General features: G+C 38.4%; 1 protein-coding gene across 2 annotated transcripts in view; it reads left to right on the forward strand.

Annotated features, from left to right (window-relative positions):
• Positions 1–26994, forward strand: part of C2H8orf34 (chromosome 2 C8orf34 homolog) — a 172327-nt gene that overhangs the window by 23619 nt on the left and 121714 nt on the right. Inside the window, exons 2-4 of one of the 2 annotated variants that reach the window (XM_032180823.1) lie at positions 13446–13593; positions 14444–14575; positions 22175–22303. In XM_032180823.1, the coding sequence (XP_032036714.1) occupies positions 13446–13593; positions 14444–14575; positions 22175–22303 (409 nt within the window). The remainder of the gene's footprint in view (positions 1–13445; positions 13594–14443; positions 14576–22174; positions 22304–26994) is intronic. The other variant, XM_032180824.1, reaches the window with a different exon arrangement.

Here is a 26994-nt window from a genome sequence, read left to right on the forward strand (position 1 = left end):
GTAGTGTGAAATTGGGACTCTTAATTCCTAGACCAATTTTATTAATATCATATTTCTGATATTGTGCATGGATATTATGAGACACTGGAAAAAAATATAAAATCTTCTCCTGCATAGTAATTTTCTTTAAGCACGGATGAATTGATCAGTTTAGTTCCCCTAAATTGTCACAACCCACAATATGAGAACTGTTAAATGGCAACATGTATGTCTGATAATTTTTTCTTCTTTTAATTTATCAGCAGCATATCTAATGTGTGAGCTAATTTTGAAACATATACTTGCATTTTTAAACTTTACTGGGATAAGTGATACAGCTTAAAACAAAAAACAAAACATCAAAAACATAAAAGCACGTGATGGGGGTGGTTGGTTGCTGCACACATTATGAAAATATGTATTGTCCAAGTTATCCTGTTAACTTATCCTGTTAACTATCCTGTTAACAGTTATTAACTAATAACTGTTAGCAGTCTGCAAAATGTTTGTATAGATAAATTCTAAAAAAGACCTAAAGGGTTTTTTTGGGTAGGCTTATGGAAGGAAAGAAATGCTTATTTTTTTTTTTTTTTCATTCACAGAGCAGTGATCTGATTATCAAGGCATTTTAAGCAGACACATGGCTTTATAATTATTTACTTCTGATGCACCAAAACTAACTAAGGTTAAGTCCTTTTCTGAGTCCCTTCCTCCCTTCCTTCCTTTACCCAAATACAACTTTTTCCTTCTAATCTCCAACTATAAGCCCTTAATAACCATTACTGTAGTGGTACTGTACTGAGTCTGGCTGGGATGGAGTCAATTTTCTTCACAGCAGTCCATATGGTGCTGTGTTTTAGATTTGTGACTAAAACTGTATCAGTAACACCCCACCAATGTTTTAGCTGTTGCTGAACAGTGCTTGCACAGTGTCAAGGTCTTCTCTGTTTCTTGTACCACCCCCTCAGTGAGCAAGCTGGGATGGGCAAGAGATTGAGAAATGACACTGCCAGAACAGCTGACCTGAGCTGACCAAACAGATATTTGATATTGTGTAATGTCATGCTCAGCAGTAAAAAAACAGGGGATTATTTTGTTTCAAACTAGTCATTGCTTGGGCATTGCCTGGGCATCAGTCTGCTTGTGGGAGGTGGTGAGTGAGTGCCTTTGGGATGAGCCCAGCCATTTTCATAATATCTCAGTGGGATCAAAATAACTAGGGTTGTTTAGTCTGGAAGAGTCTCAGGAGAGACTGTATTGCTCTCTACAACTACCTGAAGGAAGTTGTGGGGAGCTGGGAGTCAATCTCATAGATAACCAGTCATAGGAGTAAAGGGAATGGCCTCAAGTTGTGCCAGGGGAGGTTCAGGTTGGAAATTTGGAGAAATTTCTTCTCAGAAAGAGTAGTCAGGCATTGAAACGCATTGCCTGGGGAGGTGGTTGAGCCAGTTTCCCTGGGGGTGTTTAAGGAAAGGTTGGACGTGGCGCTTAGGGACATGGTGTAGTGGATGATATTATTGATAGGGGGACAGTTGGACCTTCTGATCTGGGAGGTCTTTTACAACCTTAATGATTCAATGATTCACTTATTATGTATTTATGTTTGTTTGTTTCCTTTCTTCATTTACTGAATTTTCTCCATCTTGACCCACAATTTTTTCCTGCTTTTGCTTTTCCTGTTCTCTCCCCCATTCTGCAGGGGGCAGGAGTGAGTGACCAGCTGATGGGTGCTTAGCAGCCATGAAAATACCTACCTTTAATTCCCAGTATACCTCTCCCTCATAGAAAAAAATAAAAAAAGAAAGGTCTATTCCAGGTATGTAGTAATTGTCAATGAAACTTAAACTGGAAATATGATGCGATTTTTTTTTTTTTTTTTTTTTTTCTTAACAGTTAGAGTAATGAATCATTGAACACTGAGGAATGAATAGCTTCAACTTAAACCTTGAAATTAAAAAAAGATTACTTCAGCTGATCAGAAAAAGATCAGCTATAACCTGTTAAGCTAGGCTTTAGGAAAGACAGGAAAGCACAGTCTGTGTTGTTTTAGGGCTGTAATTTAAGGAAATCAGTTTAGGTTGTAACACTTTCTTAGCTCTTGTCCTTTTGATTTACATCCTACAAACCTTTCAGAAGACCAGTAGTTTTCATTTTCTCTTGGTTGAACTGTGAAGTGCTTTGTCTTCAGGATAGAATTACACTTGAGGGAAACCTTACAGTGTTTCTACTTCAGTATGAACTATCCTTGCTTGATAAATCCTTGCTGAGTCCAGATAATGATATAGGAAGAATGGTTCCACAACTGTGAGATTGTTATGCAGAGAGAGAGGACTGCTGAAAGAAGTGTCTATCATGGAAAATTGTTGTGATTTGAAAAGCAAGGGAGGAAAAGAGATACTGCTGACCTGCTTGACATATGTGAGAGATAGCATGTCTTTACCTTTTGTTCTACTACCATGAAGTAGTTAATGTTTTAGAGTAACTTAGTACCGGTGACCTCCCTTTTGACAGCATTCTTGTCTGAAATGATTGAAAGGAAGAAAGGAAAACTTTCATCAATAAAACCAAAGAGTAAAGGTGTTTGAAGTTACGTTGTGAATTCAAAGTGTTATAATGAATTAGGGACAAAGATATTTGAAATATAGAGGATAAGATGTGAGGAAGAAACCCTCAAAGGGAAAAATACAGCAAGAGATTCAGGTAGATATTAGAAAAGAATAATTCAATTGGAAGGGACCTTTAAAGCTAATATAGTCCAACTGCCTGACCTCTTCATGGTTAAGCAAAAGTTAAATCATATTATTGAGGGCATTTTCCAAATGTCTCTTGAACACTGACAGGCATGAGGCATCAACCACCTCTCTAGGAAGCTTGTTCCAGTGTCTAACCATCCTTGTGGTAAAGAAATTTTTCATAAAGTCCAGTCTGAACCTCTCCTGATACAGCTTTGTGCTGTTTCTGCATGTTCTGCCATCAGTTACTAAGGAGAATAGAGTGGCACTTCCCTGTCCATTTCCTCTCAGGAATGTGCAGAGAGCAGTGAGGTTGCCTCTCAGCCTCCTTTTCTCTAGACCAGACAACACAGTTGTCCTCAGCCTCTCCTCACAAGACATGCATTTCAGTCCTTTTACAAGCTTTGTTTCTCTGCTCTGGATGCTTTCAAGTACCTGCATGAATTATTCAAGGTGAGACTGCAGCAATGCTAAATATAGCAGGAGAATCACTGCTCTTGACCATCTGGCTGTGCTGTGTTAAAGACACCCCAAAATGGAGTTTGCCCTTCTGGCTTCTGGGGCATGCAGCTGACTCATGACCCCCAGGTCCCTTTCTGCTGAGCTGCTCTCCAGCTACGCATCTCCGAGTCTTTACCTGTGTCCAGCATTGCTCCATCACAGGTGCAGACCCTGGCATTTTTCCTTGCTGAACTTCATGCCATTGCTGATTGCCCAGTGCTCAAATATATTTACATCCCTTTGCAAGGCCTCTCATCCCACTATGGAGTCAACAACACCTGCCAATTTAGTATCATTAGCAAACTTGCTGAGGATGCACTCCAGTCCTGCAACCAGATCACTGATAAAAATATTGAAAAGGACTGACCCGAGAATTGAGCCCTGGGGAACACCACTGGTGACTGTCCGCCAGCCAGGTGTGTCTCCATTTCCTACAACACTTTGAGCTCTAACACTGAGCCAGTTCATCACCCAGTGCAGTGTGAACCTGTATCTCACAGTTGGACGATTTGTCCAGCAAGATGCCATGAAGGACAGTATCAAAGGCCTTATTGAAATCCACAAGGATTATGTCTGCTGTGTTCCTTTCATCCACCAAGTGGGTGACCTTATGACAGAAGGAGATCAAATTATGAAGGCAGGATGAGCCCTCATTGACTATGTCTGCTAATAGCTTTGTTCTTTAAGTGCCTTTCAATAGCACCCAGGACAATCTTCATAACTTTTCCAGGGACCGAGGTTAGACTATTAAGTCTGTAATTTCCCGGGTCTTTTCTCATGCCCTTCTTGTAGGTGGGTGTAATGTTGTCTAGCTTCCAGTCATCAGGGACCTTCCCAGACTCCGACGACTTCTGGTAAACTGTTGAGAGGGGTCTATATATGACATCCACTAATTCCTTCAGCACTCTGGAGTGAATACGCTCTGACACCATGGACTTGTTGAATGTTGAGCTATACAGCTGTTCCCTTACAATTCCAGTGACCACACATGGAAAGTCACAGTTCCCCCAGTTATGATCCTCCAACTCTGAAGTCCAGAAAGCCCCAAAACTGTCATTACTAGTAAATACTGAGGCAAAAAAAAAAAAGGCATTAAGTGCCTACACCTTACTTCCTCCTTTCTTGTTAGGTGACCATCTGCTCCATTAGCCCAGGTTTTCTTGTTCACCTGCTGTTGCCGTTGATCTACTTGAAGTTTTTTTGTTGTTGTCGTTGTTGTCCGGCACCACAGCGGCCAGTATCAACTCAAATTGGGCTTTGAATTTTTTTTGTTTTCTCCCTGAATATGCAAACTGCAGCTCTGTACTCTCCCTGTCAAGTGAGACCTTGCTTCCAGAGCTCATATATTTTGTTCTGCCCTATTTCTAGGCAGAGTTCCCTGTTCAGCATGGCCAGTCTTTTGCCTAGCTTTCTTGACATGCAGCACAGGGGATTTCCTGCTCCTGAGCTTTTAAAAGGTGGATTTTGAAAAGTGGCTAGCGCTCATGGATCCATAAATCCTTTAGAGCTGATCCCCAGGGGACACTGCTAACTAGCTCCTTGAGAAGCTTAAAGCTCACCTGAAGTCCGGGGTGGCAACCCTGCTGACCTTTTGTCTCCTTACACCAAAAATTTTGAACTCAACTAATTCATGATCACTGTGGCCAAGGCAGCCATCTACTGCTACCTTTGCCACAAGCCATTCCCTGTTCTCAAACAGATCCAGGAGGGTTCATTCCTAGATGCCTCATTCAGTGCTTGTATTGGGAAGTTGCCTTAAGAATTTTCTGGCCTTACTTGCTGTGGCAGCATGGTATTCCTAGTTTATGTCTGGGAAGTTGAAGCCCTCCATAAGAATGAAGGCAACTAATCCTGATATTTCCCTTACTTGCTTATGGAATAGCTCGTCTGTGCCATTGCCCTGGTTAGGCGGTTGATAGTAGACACTCAATACAATGTCTGCTTTGCAATCCATCCCCTTAATCCTCACCCAGAGGCTCTTTACTGCATCACCCTAATTGCAGTGGCTGTACAGTCTAATCGCTCCCTTATGTAGAGCACAACAGCTCCACCTCACCTGCCCTCCACTCCACTTGTGGGTCTTGTCTCACCAAGTCTCACTAATACCAATGATGTCATAGCTCTGGGAAAGGATCAAAGCTTCCAGTTCATCCCATTTGTTCCTCATACTGTGTGCGTTGGTATGCAAGCATTTCTGATGCTCTTCTAAACCCACAGCGCTCCCTGGAGTGGCATAGTTGCCCTTATCCTTTCCACCCTCAGGCAATGCTGCATCATCACTTGGCATATCCTCAGTGTTCCTAATGTTCCCTTCCAAATTTGCTCTTACTTTAAAGCCATCTCAATCAGTCTCACCAGGCTACGGACCAAGAAATATTTCCCCCATGGATACAGGTGGGTCCTGTCAGGCCCCAACAAATCTTTTGTCTCAAAGATTCTTCTATGATGATAAAACCCAAAGTTCTGGTGGAGGCGCCTGTCTTGAAGCCAGGCATTGATGACCTGGACTCACCTGTTTCTTTCCTAGCCTCTCCACATTACTGGGGGTATTGAGGAAAACACTACTTGTGCTCCTGAGTCCTTTAGTTGTCTCCCCAGGGCCCTAAAATCTCTTTTGATAGGTCTCAGGCTTCCGGTAGCTCTGTCATTGGCACTCATTTGAAAGAGGAGTGGATTATATTCTGAAGGCTGTATTATGCTCAGAAGCTTCCTGATCTGAGCCCCAGGGAGACAGCAAACTTTTCTGTGAAGAGGATCTGGCCTGCAGATGGGAGCCTCTGTTTCCTTGAGGAAAGAGTTACCACTGACTACAACCCACTGCTATTTTTACATGGCACTGGTCTTGATGCTACACTTGCTGTGAGGCCTCTGTTGATCTGACCTCGGAGGGTGAACTTGCACAGATACTTCTTCTTCCCTCTTTTTGCATGCCTCACCTGCCCCACCCTGAGCCTCATGCCTCCTTGGTAGTGGAAGCTGAGCAGGCAGATGGGGCTCTTCCTCCAGCTCCATGCATTAGCTTGCTTCCATTCCTCAGTGTCCCTCAAGTTGCTGCCTTCATCCTGATGCTCTTCAGATGCCAAGCCTGTTTCAGTGGTGGCTGTGCCAGGTTGGCATGTACTTACCTGAGAAGGCTGCATTGACCTTTTCAGACTCCGAGATACTCTTCAGTCTCCCCGACTCTTCCTGATGTGTGGCCACCAGGCAGAGCAGTTCATCTATCTGGGCAAACCTCACATGCGTGCTTTGCCCTCCATCCCAGGGAGCAGCACCAGGCACAACCCACAGCCTGAGAGCTGGGTGGTCGTGTGGACTGCCTGCAGCTCCATCTGCATTGCTGGACAGGTCCTATTGGGTGCCAGAGCAACAGAAGTGGCGAGCGCTAGACAGAAAGCCATGCCCTCCATGTCTGCACCTCCATCAGGGCTGCAGCCCATGCCTGCTGGAGAGCTGAGCACCCTTCCATGAGAACTGCACCAACCCCCCTCTCTGGGTGCTGGTGCTCCCTGGGGGCAGGTGTCATGCGACCTTCTGCCCTTTGAACTGGCCGTGTGTTTTGACGGCTGTGCTGCTCTTGCCTGGACCTCTCACAACACCAGTCACCTGCTGGCCAGCACCTCCACACCCACAGCACCCACAGTGCCGGGGCTCAGAAACACCATCAGCCTCCCCCTGGGAACTGACAGAATCGTAGGGGTTAGAAGGGACCTCTGGGCATCATTGAGTCCAACACCCCTGCTAAAAGCAGATTCTCTCTAGTTGGTTGAGCAGGAAAGTGTCCAGGCGGGTCTTGAATATCTCCAGAGGAGAATACACAACTCTCTGGACAGCCTGTTCCAGTGCTCTGTCACCCATACTGTAAAGAAGTTCTTATGCATGTTTGTGTGGACCTTCTGGTGTTCCAGTTTTTGGTCATTGCCCATTGTCTGTTTGCTGCACACCACTGAAAAGAGGCTGAACCGGTCCATTCTCCAGCACTTTATAAATATTGATTGGATCACCTCTCAGGCTTCTCCAGGCTGAACAGGCCTGGGTTTCTCAACCTTTCCTCATATCAGAGGTGCTCTAGGCACTTAATCATCTTTGTGGCCCTCCTTGGATTCTCTCTAGAAGATCCCTACCTTTTTGAACTGGGAGCTCTGAACTGGACATAGTACTCCAAATGTTGCGTCACCATGGCAGAGTGGAACAGGAATGCACCCCAGGATGCCGTTGGCCTTCTTGGCCACAAGGGCACACTGCTGGCTTGTGGCCAACCTGTTGTCCACCAGGACCCCTAGGTCCTCTGTGGAGCTCCTCTCTTCTCGGCACTTGGCGACTGCTGTTGCTGTTACTGCACATGCTACAACCTGCATGGTGGAGTTTGATAAACTATTATGAGATTACTCAGTGGAACTTTGAAATTGTCCACCAGACCTCATACATGCAAAAGGTTTTTGTTTCTGGATGATTAAGTAAGATCAGTGATGCATATTTTATCAAATGCTATGTGCATGAGTTGGATTTATGTTAGACAGGGCTAGTTCATCCAACCGAGGGAATTCATGATGTGGTTTGCAGAGTTTGTAGTGGATGGTATATGCTGCGTCCATTCTGTTCTCCAGAGACTCCCTAAATGTATGGTTAGTAACATAGCACCAGGAATTGATCTTTTGTTATGGAACTGGTAAAGATAATTAATAGATGAACATTTAAGGAGGACTTCTACTTATTCAGTGATTTATTTTATTTTTTTCAGAATCTGTCATTTCACAAACCAAAAGTTTAACAGTTTTGTATATTGGGACCTGGTTTGAGATATGAAAAAATCAGCTTGAGACTTAGAATAATATTATTCTAAGTCTGAAAATGTTACCATGCTGTGGATTTCCTTAACAGTACCACCTTTGGGGGAATTTGATTTCCATCAGTACTTTGAGGACTGTGATATAATCTTTGCACTTTCTCTTTAGTTGTATTTCGAAGCTAATTTCTGTGTGGAGTGTGTGCCATGATACATAGTGCCAATTCTGAATTCATCTGCACAGGTAGGGCTGAAATGGCTGGTGTTGAAGCTTTGAGTAAAGAAAGAGGTGTTTTTGTTGGTTGGTAAATGTCTGAATATTTTTTGCAAACAGGCTGAATAAATAGTATTATTAATCCTGGAGGGCTTTCCTCTCAACTGTTCTTCTGACTCTATTCGTTTGAAACAAGTATGGTGCAGGGACATGAACCATATTTATGCAGGGATTTGCTTTGTGTTGAATAATTTATTTCATAGAGAGGTGATAATTTAATGAGTGCTTAAAATACGTTGAAGTCTGTTTTGAATATATTCCATAAGTTTTTGTTTGTTTGGTTGGTTGGTTTTGTTTTTTATTCTGAATTGCTCAAGAAGGTTTAAGGTCTGGCTATTTTCTGAAAGAAGAAAGCTGGTATTTTTCCTTTATTTCTGTAGAACATAACCTTTTGTGGTAGAAGCAGTGATGATTACCTTTCCATTCTCATTTAAGAACTGCAAAATTTAATTTTACCCCTTGGTTGCTTTTTAAAAATTTATTGGGTTATTACTGTACAAATCAGAAAGGGGTTCTAGAGAACAAATGTTTCAATCACTAGAACTATCTATTAAAATTACTTTCCTTACACAGATTTTCACTTAGTTTTATTATCTTATTTGTTCACTTACAGCCTGCCATGAAATGATTACCAAGGCTAAATTTATATGTCTGCATATCTTCTAAGCATCTAAACTCCATTGTGGTCAATGGATAAATAATCAAGTAGAGCCTGGAGAGCAATTCTTCTTATCCTAATCAGACATACACTGGCTAGTCAACTGAGCAACTTTCTACGTTCTCTTGACTTCATTGACTAACATCTGTGTGAAGGCTATTGTATTTAATTGTTTTAATTTTGAACTGAGTCTCACCCAAACCTTGAAGATCAAGCTAAGCCACCTAGTCTCTTTATTTGATCAGGAGAGAGACAGACGTCTTTCAAGGGCAATTCACTCTGACTACTTTAAACATCGTATTTAAACCATGAAGTAAGAACACAGTACAGACAAAATCTGTGCGTGCTGTACTGTAGGCTGTAGATGTCTATATAGTTAAAAGCAAAACCTGTGATTGTTGTGTAGTTACTGTTACCAATTACAGTGTAAGATAGAATGTCTCTTAATTAACTTAATAACCTGGTAGGTACATTTAGACATAGCTAATTAGAACCTTCTTGTAATTGGGCCTATGATTAATAGACTGTGAAGACTGTTTCGTTTGTATTAAATGCATGGACAGTCACAGGGAAATTAAAATTTGAGCCTGCAGTGAATAACTAATAGAGGGCATCAGGACAGCACACTAGTGAGCAATTATTCCCTTTATAAAGAATTAATATACTAAATATATTAAGTCACTACTTTGGACCCTTCCCCTGCACCCCAAGATCTTTTGCAGCCTTCTTTAATATGTGCATGAATATCTGTCTTGGAAATGTCCATAACTTTTTAAAACAGTCTAGCATATATAGTTTAGTAAAATTAGAGAATGCAAAAGTATATAAATGTAAAATTACAGAAGAAAGTATACATAACTCATTTTATTATTGATTAGTGCATTACAAGTTAACATCCTTGGAAAAATTGACTGCAAGTGTTTCTGGAGCTTGTATCACCTTTCTGCCCATTGTTCTCATTCTGGTCAGGGCAGAACCTGATTTGGGGCAGTACAATGGGGAAGCAGCAGAAATTAATGTCTTCGCCCTAGTGCTGTAGTCTGTAGCAATCTTGCAGTTCCCTTTCACCTTTTTTTTTTTTTTTTTTTTTTTTTTTCTTCACCATCTCATGAGTACACAGGGTTTGACTATACCTTCGAACAGTCTTCACCCGTTACGCAGCTGGAAGGGAGATAGATGCTGAGGAGAGTCCCACTGATAGAGAAGAGAAAAAGACATAGATTGAAATGAAGATGTAGCAGTGGAAAGAAGATAGGAGAAAAGAGATCATGTGTGATGGACAGTTGTGATCAGTGTGATGGCATCAGGGAGACCCAATCTGCCATTACTTTTACTTTGTATTCATTGTCATAAGATATACTGTATATAGAAAAACATGTTGTAAAGGTAGACAACAGGTTTTTTTTTTGTTTGTTTGTTTGTTTTTTTTTAATTAGGTGAAATTGGGAAAAAGTAAAAAAATGTAGGAATTTGGGTTAGAAACGCAGAAAGTGTAGTTAATATTTTTAGACATGTAAAAACATCTTGTGTTGCTTTTTTTATGCATAGTTGAAACTTATCTGTTGAATTTTTCATAAGAAATGGATCCCAGCTTTAATTATCTTGTGCCATTTTTATTCTGCTGTTAATGCAGAGGCGGCTTCATTGAGAATGTTGGTCTATTTTCTTTTTTTATGTGTGTTTGAGAACTTAGCACATTGTGAGTCATATCAGACTGCTGCTAACTAGAAAGGAATTTTTATTTTTGTAACTTGTTGTACACTTTAGTTTTTCTATTTAATAACTTCAGTTTTGTCATCATTTTTGAACTATTTTAAAATTGTGAGAGTATATTTAGAATACCATGGCGTACATTTATCTTGCTGTCTATTAAGATGTCATCTAAGCAACAGATGAGAGCATCAAATGAACTTCAGATAATTTGAATGGAAGTTTAAGACAGTTTCCCTTTTAATAGGGAATGGTGGTAAAATGAGAATTCCCCTAATGTAGGCATTCCTTAACTGTACTATACACTTCATTGGAGGTGAAATGAGGTTTTTACATAAAATGTGAGTTGAGTGCTAAGTACAGTTATTGCCTGTGTGAAATTTTTCCTCCCTGCTGTGTCTTAGCCAAACACAGGCAAATAACATATTTCCTTGTAATTGCCTGCTTGCTAGGGATGGCAAGAGTATTATCCTTCCACTTGTCACAAGCTTGGAGAGCATAGGTTGAGGTCTGAGTGAATGGAGCTAGGTCCTTTGATGCCACATAGATATTTTTTTTTTTTTAATCTGTCTACTGTTTTCATTTTATGAAGATTCTTTATAAAGAAGGATCGTATTTTTTTTTTTCTCCATCTCCATAGTGAGACCATTTCTTACTATGACGAGTAAGTCAATAATAATAACAATCGAGTAATATTGGTTGTATATTGACATGTAGGCATCTCCATATTGTCTGTTCTAGAGCTACATTAATTTTGTAGTGTATTATTAACATTGCCACCCATGCATCTCTTAAAAAATTAAAAAATTTACTTTTCCTTTTGTAATAGAATCCTCTGCAGTGGAATTCCTGCTGCTATGGTGGCCCATTACAAGCACAAGATTACATCTTTCCACTTGTCGCTAATTTTGCATTTTGGCAGAGAAAAAAAAAGGTTTGCTGTTAGAGTGTTGCTAAGCAATCAAAAGATGAATTACTCCAACTTCTGGATTTTTCTTGTATGCTATATGTCAGAGGGTTTCTCCTACCTTGGTGTAAGATAGTCTAGATTTAGTTACACCTTTTTAGGTTCACTGTAGATAGTTGTCAAAAATCAAATCACAGATGATCCTCGTTTAATGTTTTTAAGTTGAGATATTTTCTACTTTTTGTTTTCTGAAATCTGATTTCTCTGTTTGAAATGGAAATCTTACTTCTGTTTCATTTTTCACCTATACCTAATTCTTTATACTACTACTTGAATAAAAAGAATAGAAAGTCTTGGCATATAACTTAGTGCATCTTACCAGTACTGCACTTTTGTTTGTTTGTTTGTTTGTTTAGAATAGAATAGAATAATTCAGTTGGAAGGGATCTGCAAAAATTATCAAGGCCACTTGCCTGATCACTTCAGGGCTAACCAAAAGTTAAAGCATATTATTGAGGTATTATCCAAATACCTCTTGAACACTGACAGACATTTTGTTTATTCTCACTCTTAATGGACTTCTTCCAACACAACTAACTGATGGTAATAGCAAGTAATTAGTAATATTTGAAAAATTGTTCATTAAATGACTGTATGGAAATGATGAAGAGAGAAACTTAAGTCTGTGGAAGTTCTGGTAAGATTTATGTTTGCAGATATGTTAGAGAATCATAAGGTCCCTTTAAGGGACCCTCAAAGATCATCTGTGGCAGGGGCATCCTTTACTGGATCAGGTTGCTCATAGTCCCATCTAACCTTACTTTGAACTCTTCATATGATGAGGCTTCCATAAATTCTCTAAACAAGCTGTTCCAGTATGATAATGCTCTGAATAACTTGATTGTTTTGCTCTTAATAACTTGAGTGGTTGTTTTTTTTTTTTTTTTTTCCTTATTTTGTTGTACATTGCTGTAATTCGTTGACTTCAGTGGAGCTTTTCCCTTTTCCCTTTTCCCTCTTCCCTTTTCCCTTTCTTCTTTTTTTTTTTTTTTTCTCTTTTTTTCTTCTTTTTTTTTTTTTTTTCCTCCTGTGGAATTGTGTGTATTTCAGGGTCACCCCCCCACTTTAGTCATTGATTTCCACTCAGAACATGTGCTGAGCACAGAGCTGCATCTTCCTTCTAAATTCCTAATCTGTGTTTCATGTGTAGGGAGCCAGGAAGAATTTGAGCAACAAATAGAGACTGTTTCTCTTTCTGCAACCCTGTGAGGCCAGCAGTAAGGAAGTATCAGCAGTAAGGAAGTATCAGCATACATAGGGTTGCAATGGTTTCCTGCCTATGTTGGTTTTGTATCCATGTGTGGACCATCGTAATAAAATATTTGATTGTGCCTATACAGTAAAGTTTTTGGAGGACTTCTTTTAAAAGATAGCTGTCTCAGTTTGATCAGACCTTGAAGTTCACAGGTATGAATGTGTATTCACTATTTCACGTCTGGGTGAAATTAAACAATGGATGAACCCTCCAACTTCCATGCAGAAGAAACTTGGCTATGTGGGTCAGGGAAGAGCTACTCACTACTCTGAAAAGGTTCTTGTTCTGAATGGTTGAATGAATAGGTTGTTCTGGGTAAATTCTGACAGGTAGCAGTGGTGAAGTTATTTGTGTAAATTTTTGTGTAAATTACACCAGGTAAATGTATGTACAAGCTAAAATAATTTCAGATGTGATCACTTCATTGGGCAAAGCTAGCATTAGTTTGAGGAGATGGATGTTACCAGCTGTTTTTTTAAAACCTGCAGACAGGCTTTTCCTTTATTAATGGTCCTCTACCTTGGTAAATATAAGGTTAGGTGCAATATGCCATTAATTTTTCATTTTTTGTCTAAATTTTCTAAAGGAGTTGATGACAAAGCTGATAACAGAGACACCTGACCAGCCAATCCCATTTCTAATTGATCATCTTCAATCCAAACAAGGAAACCGCAGTCAGCTTCAGAGAACATTGTCTGGCTCTGCTGCCCTTTGGGCAGAGAGTGAAACATCAGGTATGTTCTGTATGCTGGAAAGGGATAGTCTCCACTATAGTTTTCCTACACTTTTCCTAGATTATTTCTTGGATGTACATGTTCATACTAAGGAGGTGTTACTCTGTGGTTTTGGACATGTACAATAAATCCTGTTTGTTCAGTACATATTGAATTAATTTCACGTGCATAGGCTGAGCTGGTAGCCAGCAGTACACTTATAATGAATATGGGTGTGAAAGTTAGCTTCTATTGAGCTTTGCTCTTTTTTTTTTTTTCCTTTACTACCCACATTTTCAAGAACAACAAGCTATCATTGCAGCACTTACGATGCTATCACTATATTGTGAACTCCACTGTGAATTATTTATGACTGGAGATCTTCAGAGGCATTAAAAACAAATCTGAAATAATATTCACTATGATTCTAAAGTAGAAATTCTAACTTTGATGTTCTGGTACAAGCTCTTCTTAGAATTTTGGGTTTGTATCTAAAAATTGACTGATGATCTGTTTCAGACTGTAATAGATCTGCAACAGTTGTTTGTAGTCAATTGCTTGACAAATTAACTTTTTATTTATATACAATTTAAAGTTTTAAGGATAGGCAGTCAAATGTTACAGAACAAACAGAGGGTAAAGACTTCTCCCTAACAAAAAATAAGATGTGTTTTTAAGTTAAAAAACATTAATGAATTTCTCAATTTTGGTGTTTAGGAAAATGGAGAAATATATGAGATTTATCATGTGCAAAAAGAGCTGACTTCAATTTACATTGATAAGACTAGAATTTTCTGGATTAATTGTTTATGAAGGATTTGAAAAATGACCCTAAAAATATTATAATTGCCCGATATTATTCTTTTAACAGAAAATAAAGGAACAAGGAGAGATTTCAGAAGTTATGATAAACCCTGGCAAGTAAATGCAAAGAAGCCTAAAAAGTCAAAGAGTGACCTTGCCGTGTCCAACATCTCTCCACCGTCACCAGAGTCCAAGTCATGTAAGCTTCACTACATTATTAATTTATGCATATTTCTAAACCCATAGTCTGTTTTTCTTTTTTTCAGTTGAATTAGGCTTAAAATGTGAAGTGAACTGTGAGCTGTTGAAATGACTAGATACGCACATTAGAAGAGTTCGAGCCTTGCTTTAATTTCATTGGCATTATGAATTTTTAATAATACCCTATGTTGTCATCTATAGATAGAATAGAACTCTAGATAGATAGATACAGAAGACAGAAAAATATCTGGGTGTCATGCAGAAGTTTGTGTTCAGATACCAGTTTTGATCTGTTGTGTTAGTTTGCACTGCCATTTTGTATGTGTAAAATATGTTCTGTTGATACTGATCCTAATAACAGCTTCTTTCTGTGGGTAAGGCAATGCAAAACCATGAATTACAAACAGATACCATTCAAGATATGGGGACAGTGTCAGCAGAAACAGGTATAACTGTTCTGAGAGTTGCTAAATGTATGCTGAAAGAAAAGGCAGTTGAGAAATTGAATGACTAAAGGGAATATTGTCAATTACCTGTAAAATAGAAGCAGTAAAAGTAGAGGCAACAAGTCTTAATGAAATACAGTGGTTTCTGTATACTGGCTATTAAAGAGATTTAGTTTTTAAGCTTTAGGATTTTTACACAAAATAATATATATATATATATATAATATATATATATATAGTACATGTATGCATGTATATGTATACAGTATTTGTATACATGTAAACATTGTATACATTTGTAAACATGTAAGTATACAATATTTGTTATCCAAAATAAATTTAGAAGTTATATTTTATTGTTTCGTATTCTAGCTTTTTAAAGTTCTTATTTATAATAGCCACACCTTTTAAATAACTTTGAGCATAATAAAGTGGACTAGGTGAGAACAGTATGTTGCAATAGAAAACTTTCTGTTTTTCCTATAAAAAGCCAGCTGGGGAAGTCCAGGCTTCAGTGGAATCAATGGAAAAGCTCAACAGGTCAAAATCAGGTGTAAACAGGAACATTCATAGAAGGGGACAGTCACTCATAATCTGCAGTGTGTTCTGGGTAACAGCAATTTACAGAAACAATGGCCAAGAGTGGTGTGAGTTAGTCCTGTGATCATACTTTATATTCTTTTCTTCCCTCCCAGTGCTTGTGCTTCAGACTCAGCGGTGTGAGTCAAGTAACTTCCGTGCCATTTCTCAAAGTCCAGCTGGAAGCCTATCACTAGTGGCATGCTTAGGGGACCAGTACTGAGACCAATACTATTTAGAAGTCTTTATTAATGCCCTGGACGATGAGATAGCATGTTTTCTTGAATGCACGCAGATTCGACCAAATCGTGGGAAGCAGTTGGTATTCTGGGTGGCAGGGCTGCTATTAAGAAGGGACCTCAGCAGGCTGAGAAGTAGGCTGAGAGGAGCATCATGGTGTTCAATAAAGGCAAACACAAAATCCTGCATCTTGGATGGAGATGCCTTTTGCAATAGTATAAACTGATGTCTGAATGGCTAAAAATAGCTTTGCAGAAAAGGACCTGGGGTGCTGGTGAACAAGAACTTAAATACAAAACATCTGTTGCCATGTGCTCTTGCAGCACTAAAAGTAAGCTGCATATTGGGCTGCATTAGCAAGTGTAGCCGGCAGTGTTTGATGCTTTTGAGATGGCATCTGGAGTATGTCACACTAGGCACTGATGCAAGTCCCCCAGAGGTGCACCAAGATGATTAGTGGTCTAGAGCACATGAAGTACAAGGAAAAGCTGAAGGACATTGGTTTGTCCATTCGGATGAATGCTAAGGAGAAAGGTCATTGTCATCTCCAACTGTCACATTGGAGGGTATACAGAAGACATACCAAATTCTTCTTAGAGGTGTGCAGTGAAAGAGGCAACAAAAATGACATGGTCTGATTTTTGGGTGGTCCTGTGCAGAGTGAGCTGTCTCAATGATCTTTGTGGGTCCTTTCTAACTTAGAATATTCTATGATTTTAGAAATCCTTTCCAGCCTCTGATTCCATGCTTTCCTGTTTATACCCTTTCCCTTTTTAATCCATAGCACTGTTGTAAACCTTGAGTACTTGTGTTATTGTCACAAAATGTTCACCTTTGAAAATATCTTTATTCAACTTTTTGAAAATACATTAAGCACATAATCAATTTTCTTGTGAATATAAACTACATCTTTTTAATTGCGATCACAGCAATGTGCCTTTTTGTCGTATCTTGCTTCTCTTATTTTCTGCCAACAACCAAATTAATACTGACCTTTTTTGCTGGGTTTACACCATAATCCGTGGCCCTTTCAGCCACTCAGATCAGTGGAAAGCAATCATGTTCAGCAGCAATTCATTATGCTGTCCAGACTTCCACAACATGTTCTATCTGTTTTATGCCTTCAGTTTGTACCTCAAAACATTGTTGGGACTCAATGTAAGTTGTTCCCAAAACCTCTTCAAAGAGGTAGTAAGGACTCTACCTAAGACATGGAATATTTGTGGTCTGCTGAGAGCTAAAGATTTATTCCCTGATTTGTGTAAAATAAACAAACAAAAAATCCCGCAAACCTCTCCCCACGTTTCCTACAAGCACACTCAATAACCTAAAATGCCTCCCCAAAGCTGCCAAAACAAAACCAGAATTTAATGGATTCCATCAGTTGTAAGAGGTTCTGTTGCAGAACTTTGTCTGACTGTCTTGCTGAAATGATCCTGAACTTGTAAGTTTATTCAGGGCTAAGAACTGTCAGTTCATAGGAATCTTTGAAAACACCAGGAGAATTGATTTATTTAATTAGTAAATATTTTTACCTTCAGCAAAGCTGATGTTGACTGCAGTGTTCATATTATTCCTGCACAGATCTCTCTAATGCATTCAACTTTTTTACTGCAGAGATTCCTCCAGTTTCTCCTTCTGACTGCTATGATCTCAGTTGCACCTGAAACAAACAGGAAAGCCTGGTGTCTTAGGGATCTGAGTACTTGTTTGTAAAAGCATGTTTAAGCTTCTACTCTTGTATGGCAAGGGAAGAGTCCTGAGGCTAGAACTCAGTGTGTGTGTGTGTGTGTGTGTGTTTAATTAAATGTTTGGATGATGACATTCTGTATTTGAAGAATAATAAATTTTAAACTTTTAAGTAATTTGTGAAACAGACTTGCTTCCCAGCAAGCAACTCAGGTAAATTAGGTTGATCTCTTTACCACTTTCATATTAAATCAGATCACAGATCATTCTTTTACTCTGCTTCAGTTCACCATTCTCTTTCCAGGTTTCCATATCCCATTTACAGTGTTGTATGTTTCTAATTGCCTGTGGTCTGTCTAGTACTGTAGGCCATCATTCACTTAGCCTTTTAATATCCAGCTACTGTGTAAACCAGTTTCATCTGAATGCTCTTACAAGATTTAAATACCTGGGTAATTTTACAATCAATAACACCTATATTTTTTATTTTTTTTTGGGGGGGGGGGGGGATGTATGGTCGACATACTATGTATTAGTGAAATATAGCATCTAGTCTAAGGACTTTTCTCCTGCAATGAGCAGATATGTGCATGAGTAAGTGGCCTCTTGTCGTATGATAGGAATTAATTTTCCATGAACCTACCACTGGAGAATTTAATGAGTCATTGGTCTGATTCTGTCTGCAAATTATGTTTTGAAAAGACAGGTATATGTAGATGAAAACAATACTGATCTTGTACTATCATCCAATAGAAAATAATGGTCAGGTGATTTATGACAGAATTCATAGCAAATCTGACATGATTTTGAGGAATGAGTGAGTATAAAAAAAGGGAAGAAGAAGGTTCACATTTAATGAATGGATTTTACTAAATGTGAAAAGAGATACAGATGTTAATGATGTATGATGGACTTCATACAGAAGAAGATCGTGTATGGAATTTGTCCAGAGAATGACTCTGAAGCTTCTGAATGGCCTGGAACACAAGTCTTATGAGGAGTGGCTGAGGAAACTGGGGTTGTTTAGTCTGGAGAAGAGAAGGCTCAGGGGAGACCTTATTGCTCTCTACAGCTACCTGAAAGGAAGTTGTGGGGAGATGGGGATCGGCTTCTTCTCACAGGTAACTAGCAATAGGATGAGAGGGAATGGCCTCAAGTTGTACCAGGGGAGGTTCGGGTTGGAAGTTAGGAGACATTTCTTCTCAGAAAGAGTAGTCAGGCATTGGAACGTTTGCCCAGGGAGGTGGTGGCATCACTGTCCCTGGGGAGGTTGTTTAAGGTAAGGTTGGACATGGTTTAGTGGGTGATATTGGTGGTTGGGAGACAGTTGGACCATCTGATCTTGGAGGTCTTTTCCAACCTTAATGATTCTATGATTTCAAAAGACATCAAGGAAGGGTCATATAATGCTTATACAGTTCTGCATGCTTCACATAAAGCCATTTACTTAAAATGACCAGAATTTAGTATCCACTCATTATGTGGATGACTAGGTAAGTAAAAAGAACTGTGTCTTCTAGAAGTAATAAAAGTTTCAGTCAGATCTAATTCTGCGTTTCTTCCCCCTCAGTTTTGGCTCAACAGAGTAAGTGTTGAAACAGAAGTGTTCCATGACAGGATATCTGTTTTGATACATTTTCATCAAAATACAAAATGGTTCATTGAAACACAGACTGTACTGACCAACAAACAGAGCAAATTTCTACTAGGCTTTTGAATGCTTTCCCACCATCCATCCCATCCCACCATCCCAGGGAGATGCAGGACAATTCAAGCTTCTGGTGTTTGTGGAACGTTTCCCTGTAAGTAGGGACCAGACCATCATCTCTTGGGCAAGTTTCCCTACTTTCCAAGGACAAAGTAATGAAACTCTCATGTTCCTGATGCAGGTTGGTTCATATATCAATCAATTGCTAATCCTGGAAGCTCCACAGCTGTTGAGTGTAACTGATGTTTTTTTCATTCATCATCTGTCATGGGTCCCATGACAAATTTTATTGTGAAATTATATGGTTTCTCAAAAAAATCTATCCTTTGGTATTTTGAAAAACGTCACTTTTTTCAAATTGACATGGTATAATATTCCAACTTGTTGAAATTTTCTGCAGCTTGGAAGCTCTAAGCTTTGGCTATATTTGTACTTGTTTTTACTGTATGAAATTATTTTCTGCTTTTACTTTGGTGGTACTGTGAAGTTTCTGTACTATGGTGAATTCAGTAAAGTGTTGTACACAGAAAGAAAATTCTGTCAAACTGGTAGTAAGTAGGTTAGAGTGAGTGATGGTATAGAATATATTGTTTGTACAATGAAGGGAGAAGGTGAGATTGCTGAAAAAGTAGGCAATAAAAGCACATGTGATCTCAGTATGAAACTAAAGTGAGTAAAACTAGAATAAATGTAGAATTTCTTTGCTAGTTTACTAAATATTTGTATTTAGAGTTAGTAGAAGTTTGAAAAGTTTAGAAAAATACTAAAAGGAACATTTTGTTTTCTGTAACTAAGAAAAATAAGAAAAATACTGAAATTGTGCTGTTTAGTTGAAGTTACTTATGAATGGAGGGAATTTTTGGTCACTCAGAAATTTACATAACTTTTAATGAATGTTGTGCTTCATAAAACAAGGAATCATAAGGTAAATGATTGACTTTCAAAAGTAATAATAAAAATTCTAAAGCTGTCCATCTGAGTAGAGGCCAGTCACCATCCTAATATGTTAAGGACTCTTTCTGTTCACTAGAAACCACTATCGTTTGTTATTGCCAGTCCTCGGAAGGAAATACATGGCATCTTTTTTGAAGACAAAGCAGAACCAGGCTTACATTTTCACTCCAATTTCCCTTCTCCTTTCTGAGACTTCCTGTGTCTCTTTCATCCTACTCTTTACTGTGTATGTCCTTTTAAAAACCTCCTTTGTCTTCTGTTTTTGAGAATGTCTGTAATTGCAGTCTAATATATTCACATTCCTACTACTCAGGTATACTCAGGTTCCTGAGTCAGTGTTACAGAAGAAACCCTGGGTTATCAGACTCTGTATAGATGTCCAGTTTATTGAAAATTTGGTGTATGTCTACAGTAAAGGGAATCACATTTTTCTATTCTATTCTATTCTATTCTATTCTATTCTATTCTATTCTATTCTATTCTATTCTATTCTATTCTATTCTATTCTATTCTATTCTATTCTATTCTATTCTATTCTATTCTATTCTATTCTATTCTATTCTATTATGTGACAGAAGGACTTAAACATAATATTGTCCTTTTCCTAATCTGGCTATTGAATGAACTTCAACTTTCCATTTTGGAGCTGATCCAAAGTGGAACAGATTCGGTATTTGCAGATAGGGCAGTCAGGAATAAGGCAGATTTCAATAGCAGCACTTATTTAACATATTTTGCAATAGCTACCAGAACTTGAAGTCTTAGAGTAATTTCTCCATGTCATCGTAAAAGTACTTTGAAATTACAAATGATCATAGGATTCCACTTGTTGTTGTTGTTGTTGCAGTCTTACAGGAGTCGGCAAGTTTCTTTTTAGTGTTTAATGAAAATTAAGTTTGTAAGCATAGATTAGTTGACAGCTGTCAAAATTGAAAATAAAAATTTCAAAGCTGACCAGAATATATTGGACATATCTTTGTAGGTTTTGTTTTTGAAGTTATTTTTAAATGAGTAGTGATCAACCACTGATAAATGCAGCTGTTTTTTCTGTTGGGAATGTGGACAAAACATCATCATCTTCATGGCAGCATGTGCATTTCTCAGTGTGGTTATGCTGTGAGACAACTCAACTATTTCATTTGGTTGACAAGGTAGTTCCAGACATAGAGTTACTTTTGCTTTAATTTCTAAAAATTGTTAAAATGCTCACATTGGTCAGTGCAACTCTGAGTACTGTGAGTCTGAAACACCTCATGGAAATCCTCTTTTTCTCAGCTATTGCAGGTGAGGTTAGCTATTGCAGTTGAGAAACTTATTTTAAAATTGAGTCAAAGGTTTTGGTTTATAGGTAACATGTAGAAGACTGAGCTCAGGACTGCACTTCCCACAGACTCTGTTTATTTACTCTGTCAGAATAAAGGCTATACAGCTTGAGTAATAGTGATATGTTTTGTTTCACTGTTTTTATGGACTGTGCTAGCCACACTTTATGATTTTTTTTTTTTTGATTTTTTATTTTCAAGTTGGTTAGAAAGGTTTATGTAAAATGTTTTTTTCTTTTTGAAAAAATGACCAGAAAAGCCAAAAGTACTGTTCATTTTTGTCCTTTTTCCTTACTGACCCCTAAGACACGTTTTTATTTTGATGTATTTGAAGCACCTTCATATGCTACCTTTTAATCTTATTTTTTTGTTACTGCATTATTTTTATTATTTTTAATTGTTAGCATTAATTATTCCTGTTTGCTGATTAATTCAGCCATAATAATCATCCTGAGTATGCATTTGTTCATGTTTTCATTTTTATTTCACATTGACCAAAGAAAATATTTCCAGCTGTTAAAATAGGATAATTAAGCAATTTCCACTCAAGATTCTTGAGCTTGTAAACACATTGTGCAGCTTTTTTTTTTTTTTTTTTTCTGCTGTAGGAGTATGAACTACCAAATCTAAACTTCATGTATATATCTGTGTATATTTAGTGCCAAGGTCAATAGAGCATCCTAAATGGGATTGGAGGACAAAACCGGAGAACCATGATTTTGATGAGCTAAATCATATTCTTCAAGAGAGCAAAAAACTTGGAAAAGCCCTTGAGAATCTGTCTCGCAGTAAGTTGATTGATTTTAGTTTTTTAATGTAACCATGCAGCCTGAATTGTAATCTGGAAGTATATATCAAGAAGGTGGTCTTCCATTCAGTTAAAAGTTCATTGACATCTGCAGTTAGATTCTGGTTGAGGAGGTTCACAGAATGTCTGAGGCAATTTAGCAGCTCGCATGCTGACTGAAACTACTTCCCCTGTACCTCCTTTTTTCTTGCATTGGTTTTCTGCCAGCTTAGTGAGATGAATTAGCTCATAAAGAAATCAAACATAAGAACCTGGTGTAAGGAAAATGGTGGGAACATGCAGCAGTGAGACTGCTCCTTTGGGTGTTAACAGTTAGGTAGGTTTAACCATTTGTCAAACCTTAACCTCACTGATGGAGATCAGACCTGCTACTGAAAAGCAATTAGGTATTTTATATCCTTGATCCCAATTGATTCCTTACAGTTTTCAAAAGCCAATCAGATAATTTCAAACATGTTAAATAAATACTCTGAAATTTGGTAACCAATTATAAAAAAGAATCTCAAGGTTTATCCCTCAAGAGACATAGTGAAACAGGAGCAGTGTTTAAAAATAGCATTCTCACGTAAGGAATAGCTCTTAGGTATGTTGTTAGTCTGAAGTATGTTGATGAGAACAAACATTACTAACAACTATCAAAGTGTGAAAAGTACTCAGCCATGGAACATGAAAACTGAATATGATGTGGTCTATGAGCCAGGATATGGGAGACATTTGAATGACAAATATTTAATTTATCCTCTCATTAAATTTTATCCCTGTCACTTCTTGATTCAATGAAGAAATTTCAGATGGTGATATCAGAAACAAAGCTGAACGAAGAATGGAAAATCTGTTTTGTTAAGTACTTTGAGATTTTATGTTTTCAGAGTCGGGTCAAAAACCCAAAACTAGTTTGCCCAAATTCCCTCTCTCTCAAATGTTTTAGGTTGATCACATGAATTATACTCGCTGGTGCGGCCTCACCTCGAGTACTGTGTGCAGTTCTGGGCACCACAGTATAAAAAGGACATGAAACTGTTGGAAAGTGTCCAGAGGAGGGCTACGAAGATGGTGAAAGGCCTTGAGGGGAAGACGTACGAGGAACGGCTGAGGTCACTGGGCCTGTTCAGCCTGGAGAAGAGGAGGCTGAGGGGGGACCTCATCACAGTCTACAACTTCCTCGTAAGGGGGTGTCAAGAGGCAGGAGACCTTTTCTCCATTAACACTAGTGACAGGACCCGCGGGAACGGGGTTAAGCTGAGGCAGGGGAAATTTAGGCTGGACGTCAGGAGGGGGTTCTTCACAGAGAGGGTGGTTGCACACTGGAACAGGCTCCCCAGGGAAGTGGTCACTGCACCGAGCCTGTCTGAATTTAAGAAGAGATTGGACTGTGAACTTAGGCACATGGTCTGAACTTTTGGGTAGACCTGTGCGGTGTCAAGAGTTGGACTTGATGATCCTTAAGGGTCCCTTCCAACTCAGGATATTCTATGATTCTATGATTCTATGATTCTACTCTGAGAAATTTTTGTATTACTTATAGTAGTATAGTACAGGTCACTTTTCAAATACGTTTCTCATACACTGGTCTATCTGCATTTTCTCCTCTAAGGAGCTGAAACAACTCCTGACTGGATCTCTGGTTTGCAGCCCCAGCATTGCCTGACAGTATTACTGTGACATGTGTGAGTCAAGCCTTTCATCTTGTAACCAGGCTTAACACAGATTCAGAAGCAACGTGTGTTTTTTTGTTTTTTGCTTTTTTTTTTTTTTTTTTTTCTTCAGTTTCAGGGAGAGTTATTTATTCACTGTCTGGAAATACAAAATAATCAGAGGTGAGAGTTCAGTAATAAAGGCCTAAATCCACTCTTCAGTCCTACGTCTTTTCTGTCCTTGTGAGTATTGTGTAGGTTCCACTGAGCTCCCACATTCGTATACTTAAAATACAGTTTGCAGCATTCTGTGCCTCTTTTTGCCAAAGAGTTTTCTAATTGGAGTGCAAAACCACTGCAGCTCTTCTGCCTGGAGAAGTTCAGCCTGGAGAAAGGGAGGCTCAGGAGCGACCTTATCACTCTTTATAAGTACCTTAAAGGAGGCTGTAGCGAGGTGGGGGCTGGTCTATTCTCCCATGTGCCTGGTGACAGGATGAGGGGAAATGGACTAAAGTTGTGCCAGGGGTGTTTTAGGTTGGATATTAGGAGGCATGTCTTTACTGAGAGGGTTGTTAGGCATTGGAATGGGCTGCCCAGGGAAGTGGTTGAGTCACCATCCCTGGAGGTCTTTAAAAAACATTCAGATGTTGAACTTAGCTATATGGTTTAGTGGAGGACTTGTTAGGGTTAGGTCAGAGGTTGGACTCAATGATCTTAATGTCTCTTCCAACCTAGATAATTCTGTGATTCTGAGTCCTATGCTTGGACTGAACATGAATATGTAGGTCAATGTAGTTGGAGTCAGGTTTTTTTATGTCACAAATGATTCATTCTTTGGTATTTCTTGCTAATACTTGATGTTTTCTAGTGATTTGTCTAGATAATACAGAATTTTGCTCCTATCCTCCAGGGTCTTTTAATTCACTTGCAACGTGATGTAACATTCAATTTCATGAATGTGCTTTCTATTTCTTCATCCAGATAATTAATGGAAATATTGTCAGACCTCTTCATGATTCCATTTAAGATCTGACAACCAGCCCTTGAAAGCTAAGTAAGTGCATTTTTCCCACCAGATGTTTATCTACCTAGCAATGATTTCACCTAGAATGTATTTCTCTAAATTGACTATCACCTAGGACAGTAGACAAAGTCTTATAATAAATTAAGTATTTTACACCTACTTCTTCCTCTTATCCTCTAAGCAAGTTTCCAAGTTGAGAAAACAATTAGACTGATATATGATTTATTCTTGGTAACTTCGCGTCAGCTGGTTCTTACCATCTTTCCTATCCATTAGATATCTATAAAAAATTTATTTAACAATTTTGTCAAATATTTTTGTTGCTGTCAGATTTCAGCTGTCTGGTTAGTAATTCCCCATGTCTTCCCATTTTATTTTCTAAAGAAGGATAGGGTATTTGCACTTTACTGTCCTCTATTCATGATAGACAGTTGCTAATGGTTCCAAGGTTTCTTAAACTAGTTTGTTAGGTGCTTTAGAGTGAATTTCAGAAGATTTTGTCAACGTGAGTGTATCTAAGTGATCAGAATATCTTTCAGCTTTCTCTCATTTGGGTTGTAGTTTTCCCATCTCAAAATCACTAGCATTAAGCATCTGGCCACAATGAATCAATTAATCTTTTTTTTTTTTTTGTAAAGACTGAAGCAGTGCAGTGAAGCTATTGAACACTGAGATTTCCTTGTATCATCCATTGTTTGTTTCCCTTCTCTATGATGTAGTAGTTCTGTATTTTACTCTATCCTCCTCTCCTAGTGTGTTTATAGTATCTTTTCTTGTGACTTTATTTTTGTTCTTTGATAGTTGTCACTCATTTTCACTTTAGCCTTTTTGGTTGTATTATTTAAACATTTGTGTCAGATTAATTCTAAATTGTATGTCCCTGTTTCCAATCTTTGTACTCCTTTTCAGATAATTTCAGGAAATAAATCTGTTCTCTGCTGTGATTTCTTCCATATTAGGATGATATAAAATAAAAAAAAATAAAAATTCAAACTGAAATATATGAAAAGTTTGGAAAAAAGAAGAGGTATAATTTTGAAAATAAAATCTAGTCTTATTATTCCAGAGGGAATAGAGTTTGCACATAGCAAATATTGTGGAGGGATTCAACAAAGGGACATGTCCAGGGCTTTGAAAGTCAGACATGAGAAATTCATTCTGTGCTAGATCCAATGATTCCTTATGGTGAATTTTACAAAAACCATGACAGGGTCCCACAGCTATCTTTGTCTGTGTTACTACTTGCTTTTGGCATATAAGTCATTGCTTTTGATTCTACAGGCATGTCGGGTCTGTAAGTTCAGTGCTACATTTGATACTAATCATGTTTCCAAGCAGTATGTGACAGGCAGTGGGCTCAACAAATGGATCCCAACATACTGTCCATGGCTCTTTACAACACATTTCATTTTCCAGTATTTTAACAGGGAAGAATGCCATATAAAGTGGGTCATTTGAAATTAAATGATTTTTCCATTAAGTCCTGGAATTCATTTCCATTTTTAAAGGTAAAGATATGCTTTGGACCTTGTACTGAGTTTCTAGGACTCCACAGACTTCGTTGTATGCTATGCAGATGACACAGCCTTTGTTAATTAAACTCTAGTTTCTATTGCTTCATCTACTGCTAGATCTCAGCTTTGAAAGAAACCCGCGCACCTCACACAAAATTAAAACTGTCTGAAAGCTTTGGAGGGTGAGACTTAGACAGTCGGATGTCTCATCTCTCCTATGTTCAACATGTTTGTATTTGGAATCATCTTCCCAAGTACCATCAAGACAATATGTAAGCAATTCTGTACTCTGGTAGATCCAAGAAAACAATAGAGACTTCACACTCAATGTTAAAGATATTTTGAGAATTGAGAGACCTCAGAAGAATATTGCCATAATAATGGTCTAAGTGTATTGGAGCTTGGTGACTCAAGTATACCATTTTGTAGAGGTCAACCCATGTCAAGAACATGGGTTTCATTTGCTTCTCCAATCACCTATGTGTCATTGAAGTGTATT

Source organism: Aythya fuligula, chromosome 2 (genome assembly GCF_009819795.1).
Source record: "Aythya fuligula isolate bAytFul2 chromosome 2, bAytFul2.pri, whole genome shotgun sequence".
NCBI classification, from domain to species: domain Eukaryota; kingdom Metazoa; phylum Chordata; class Aves; order Anseriformes; family Anatidae; genus Aythya; species Aythya fuligula.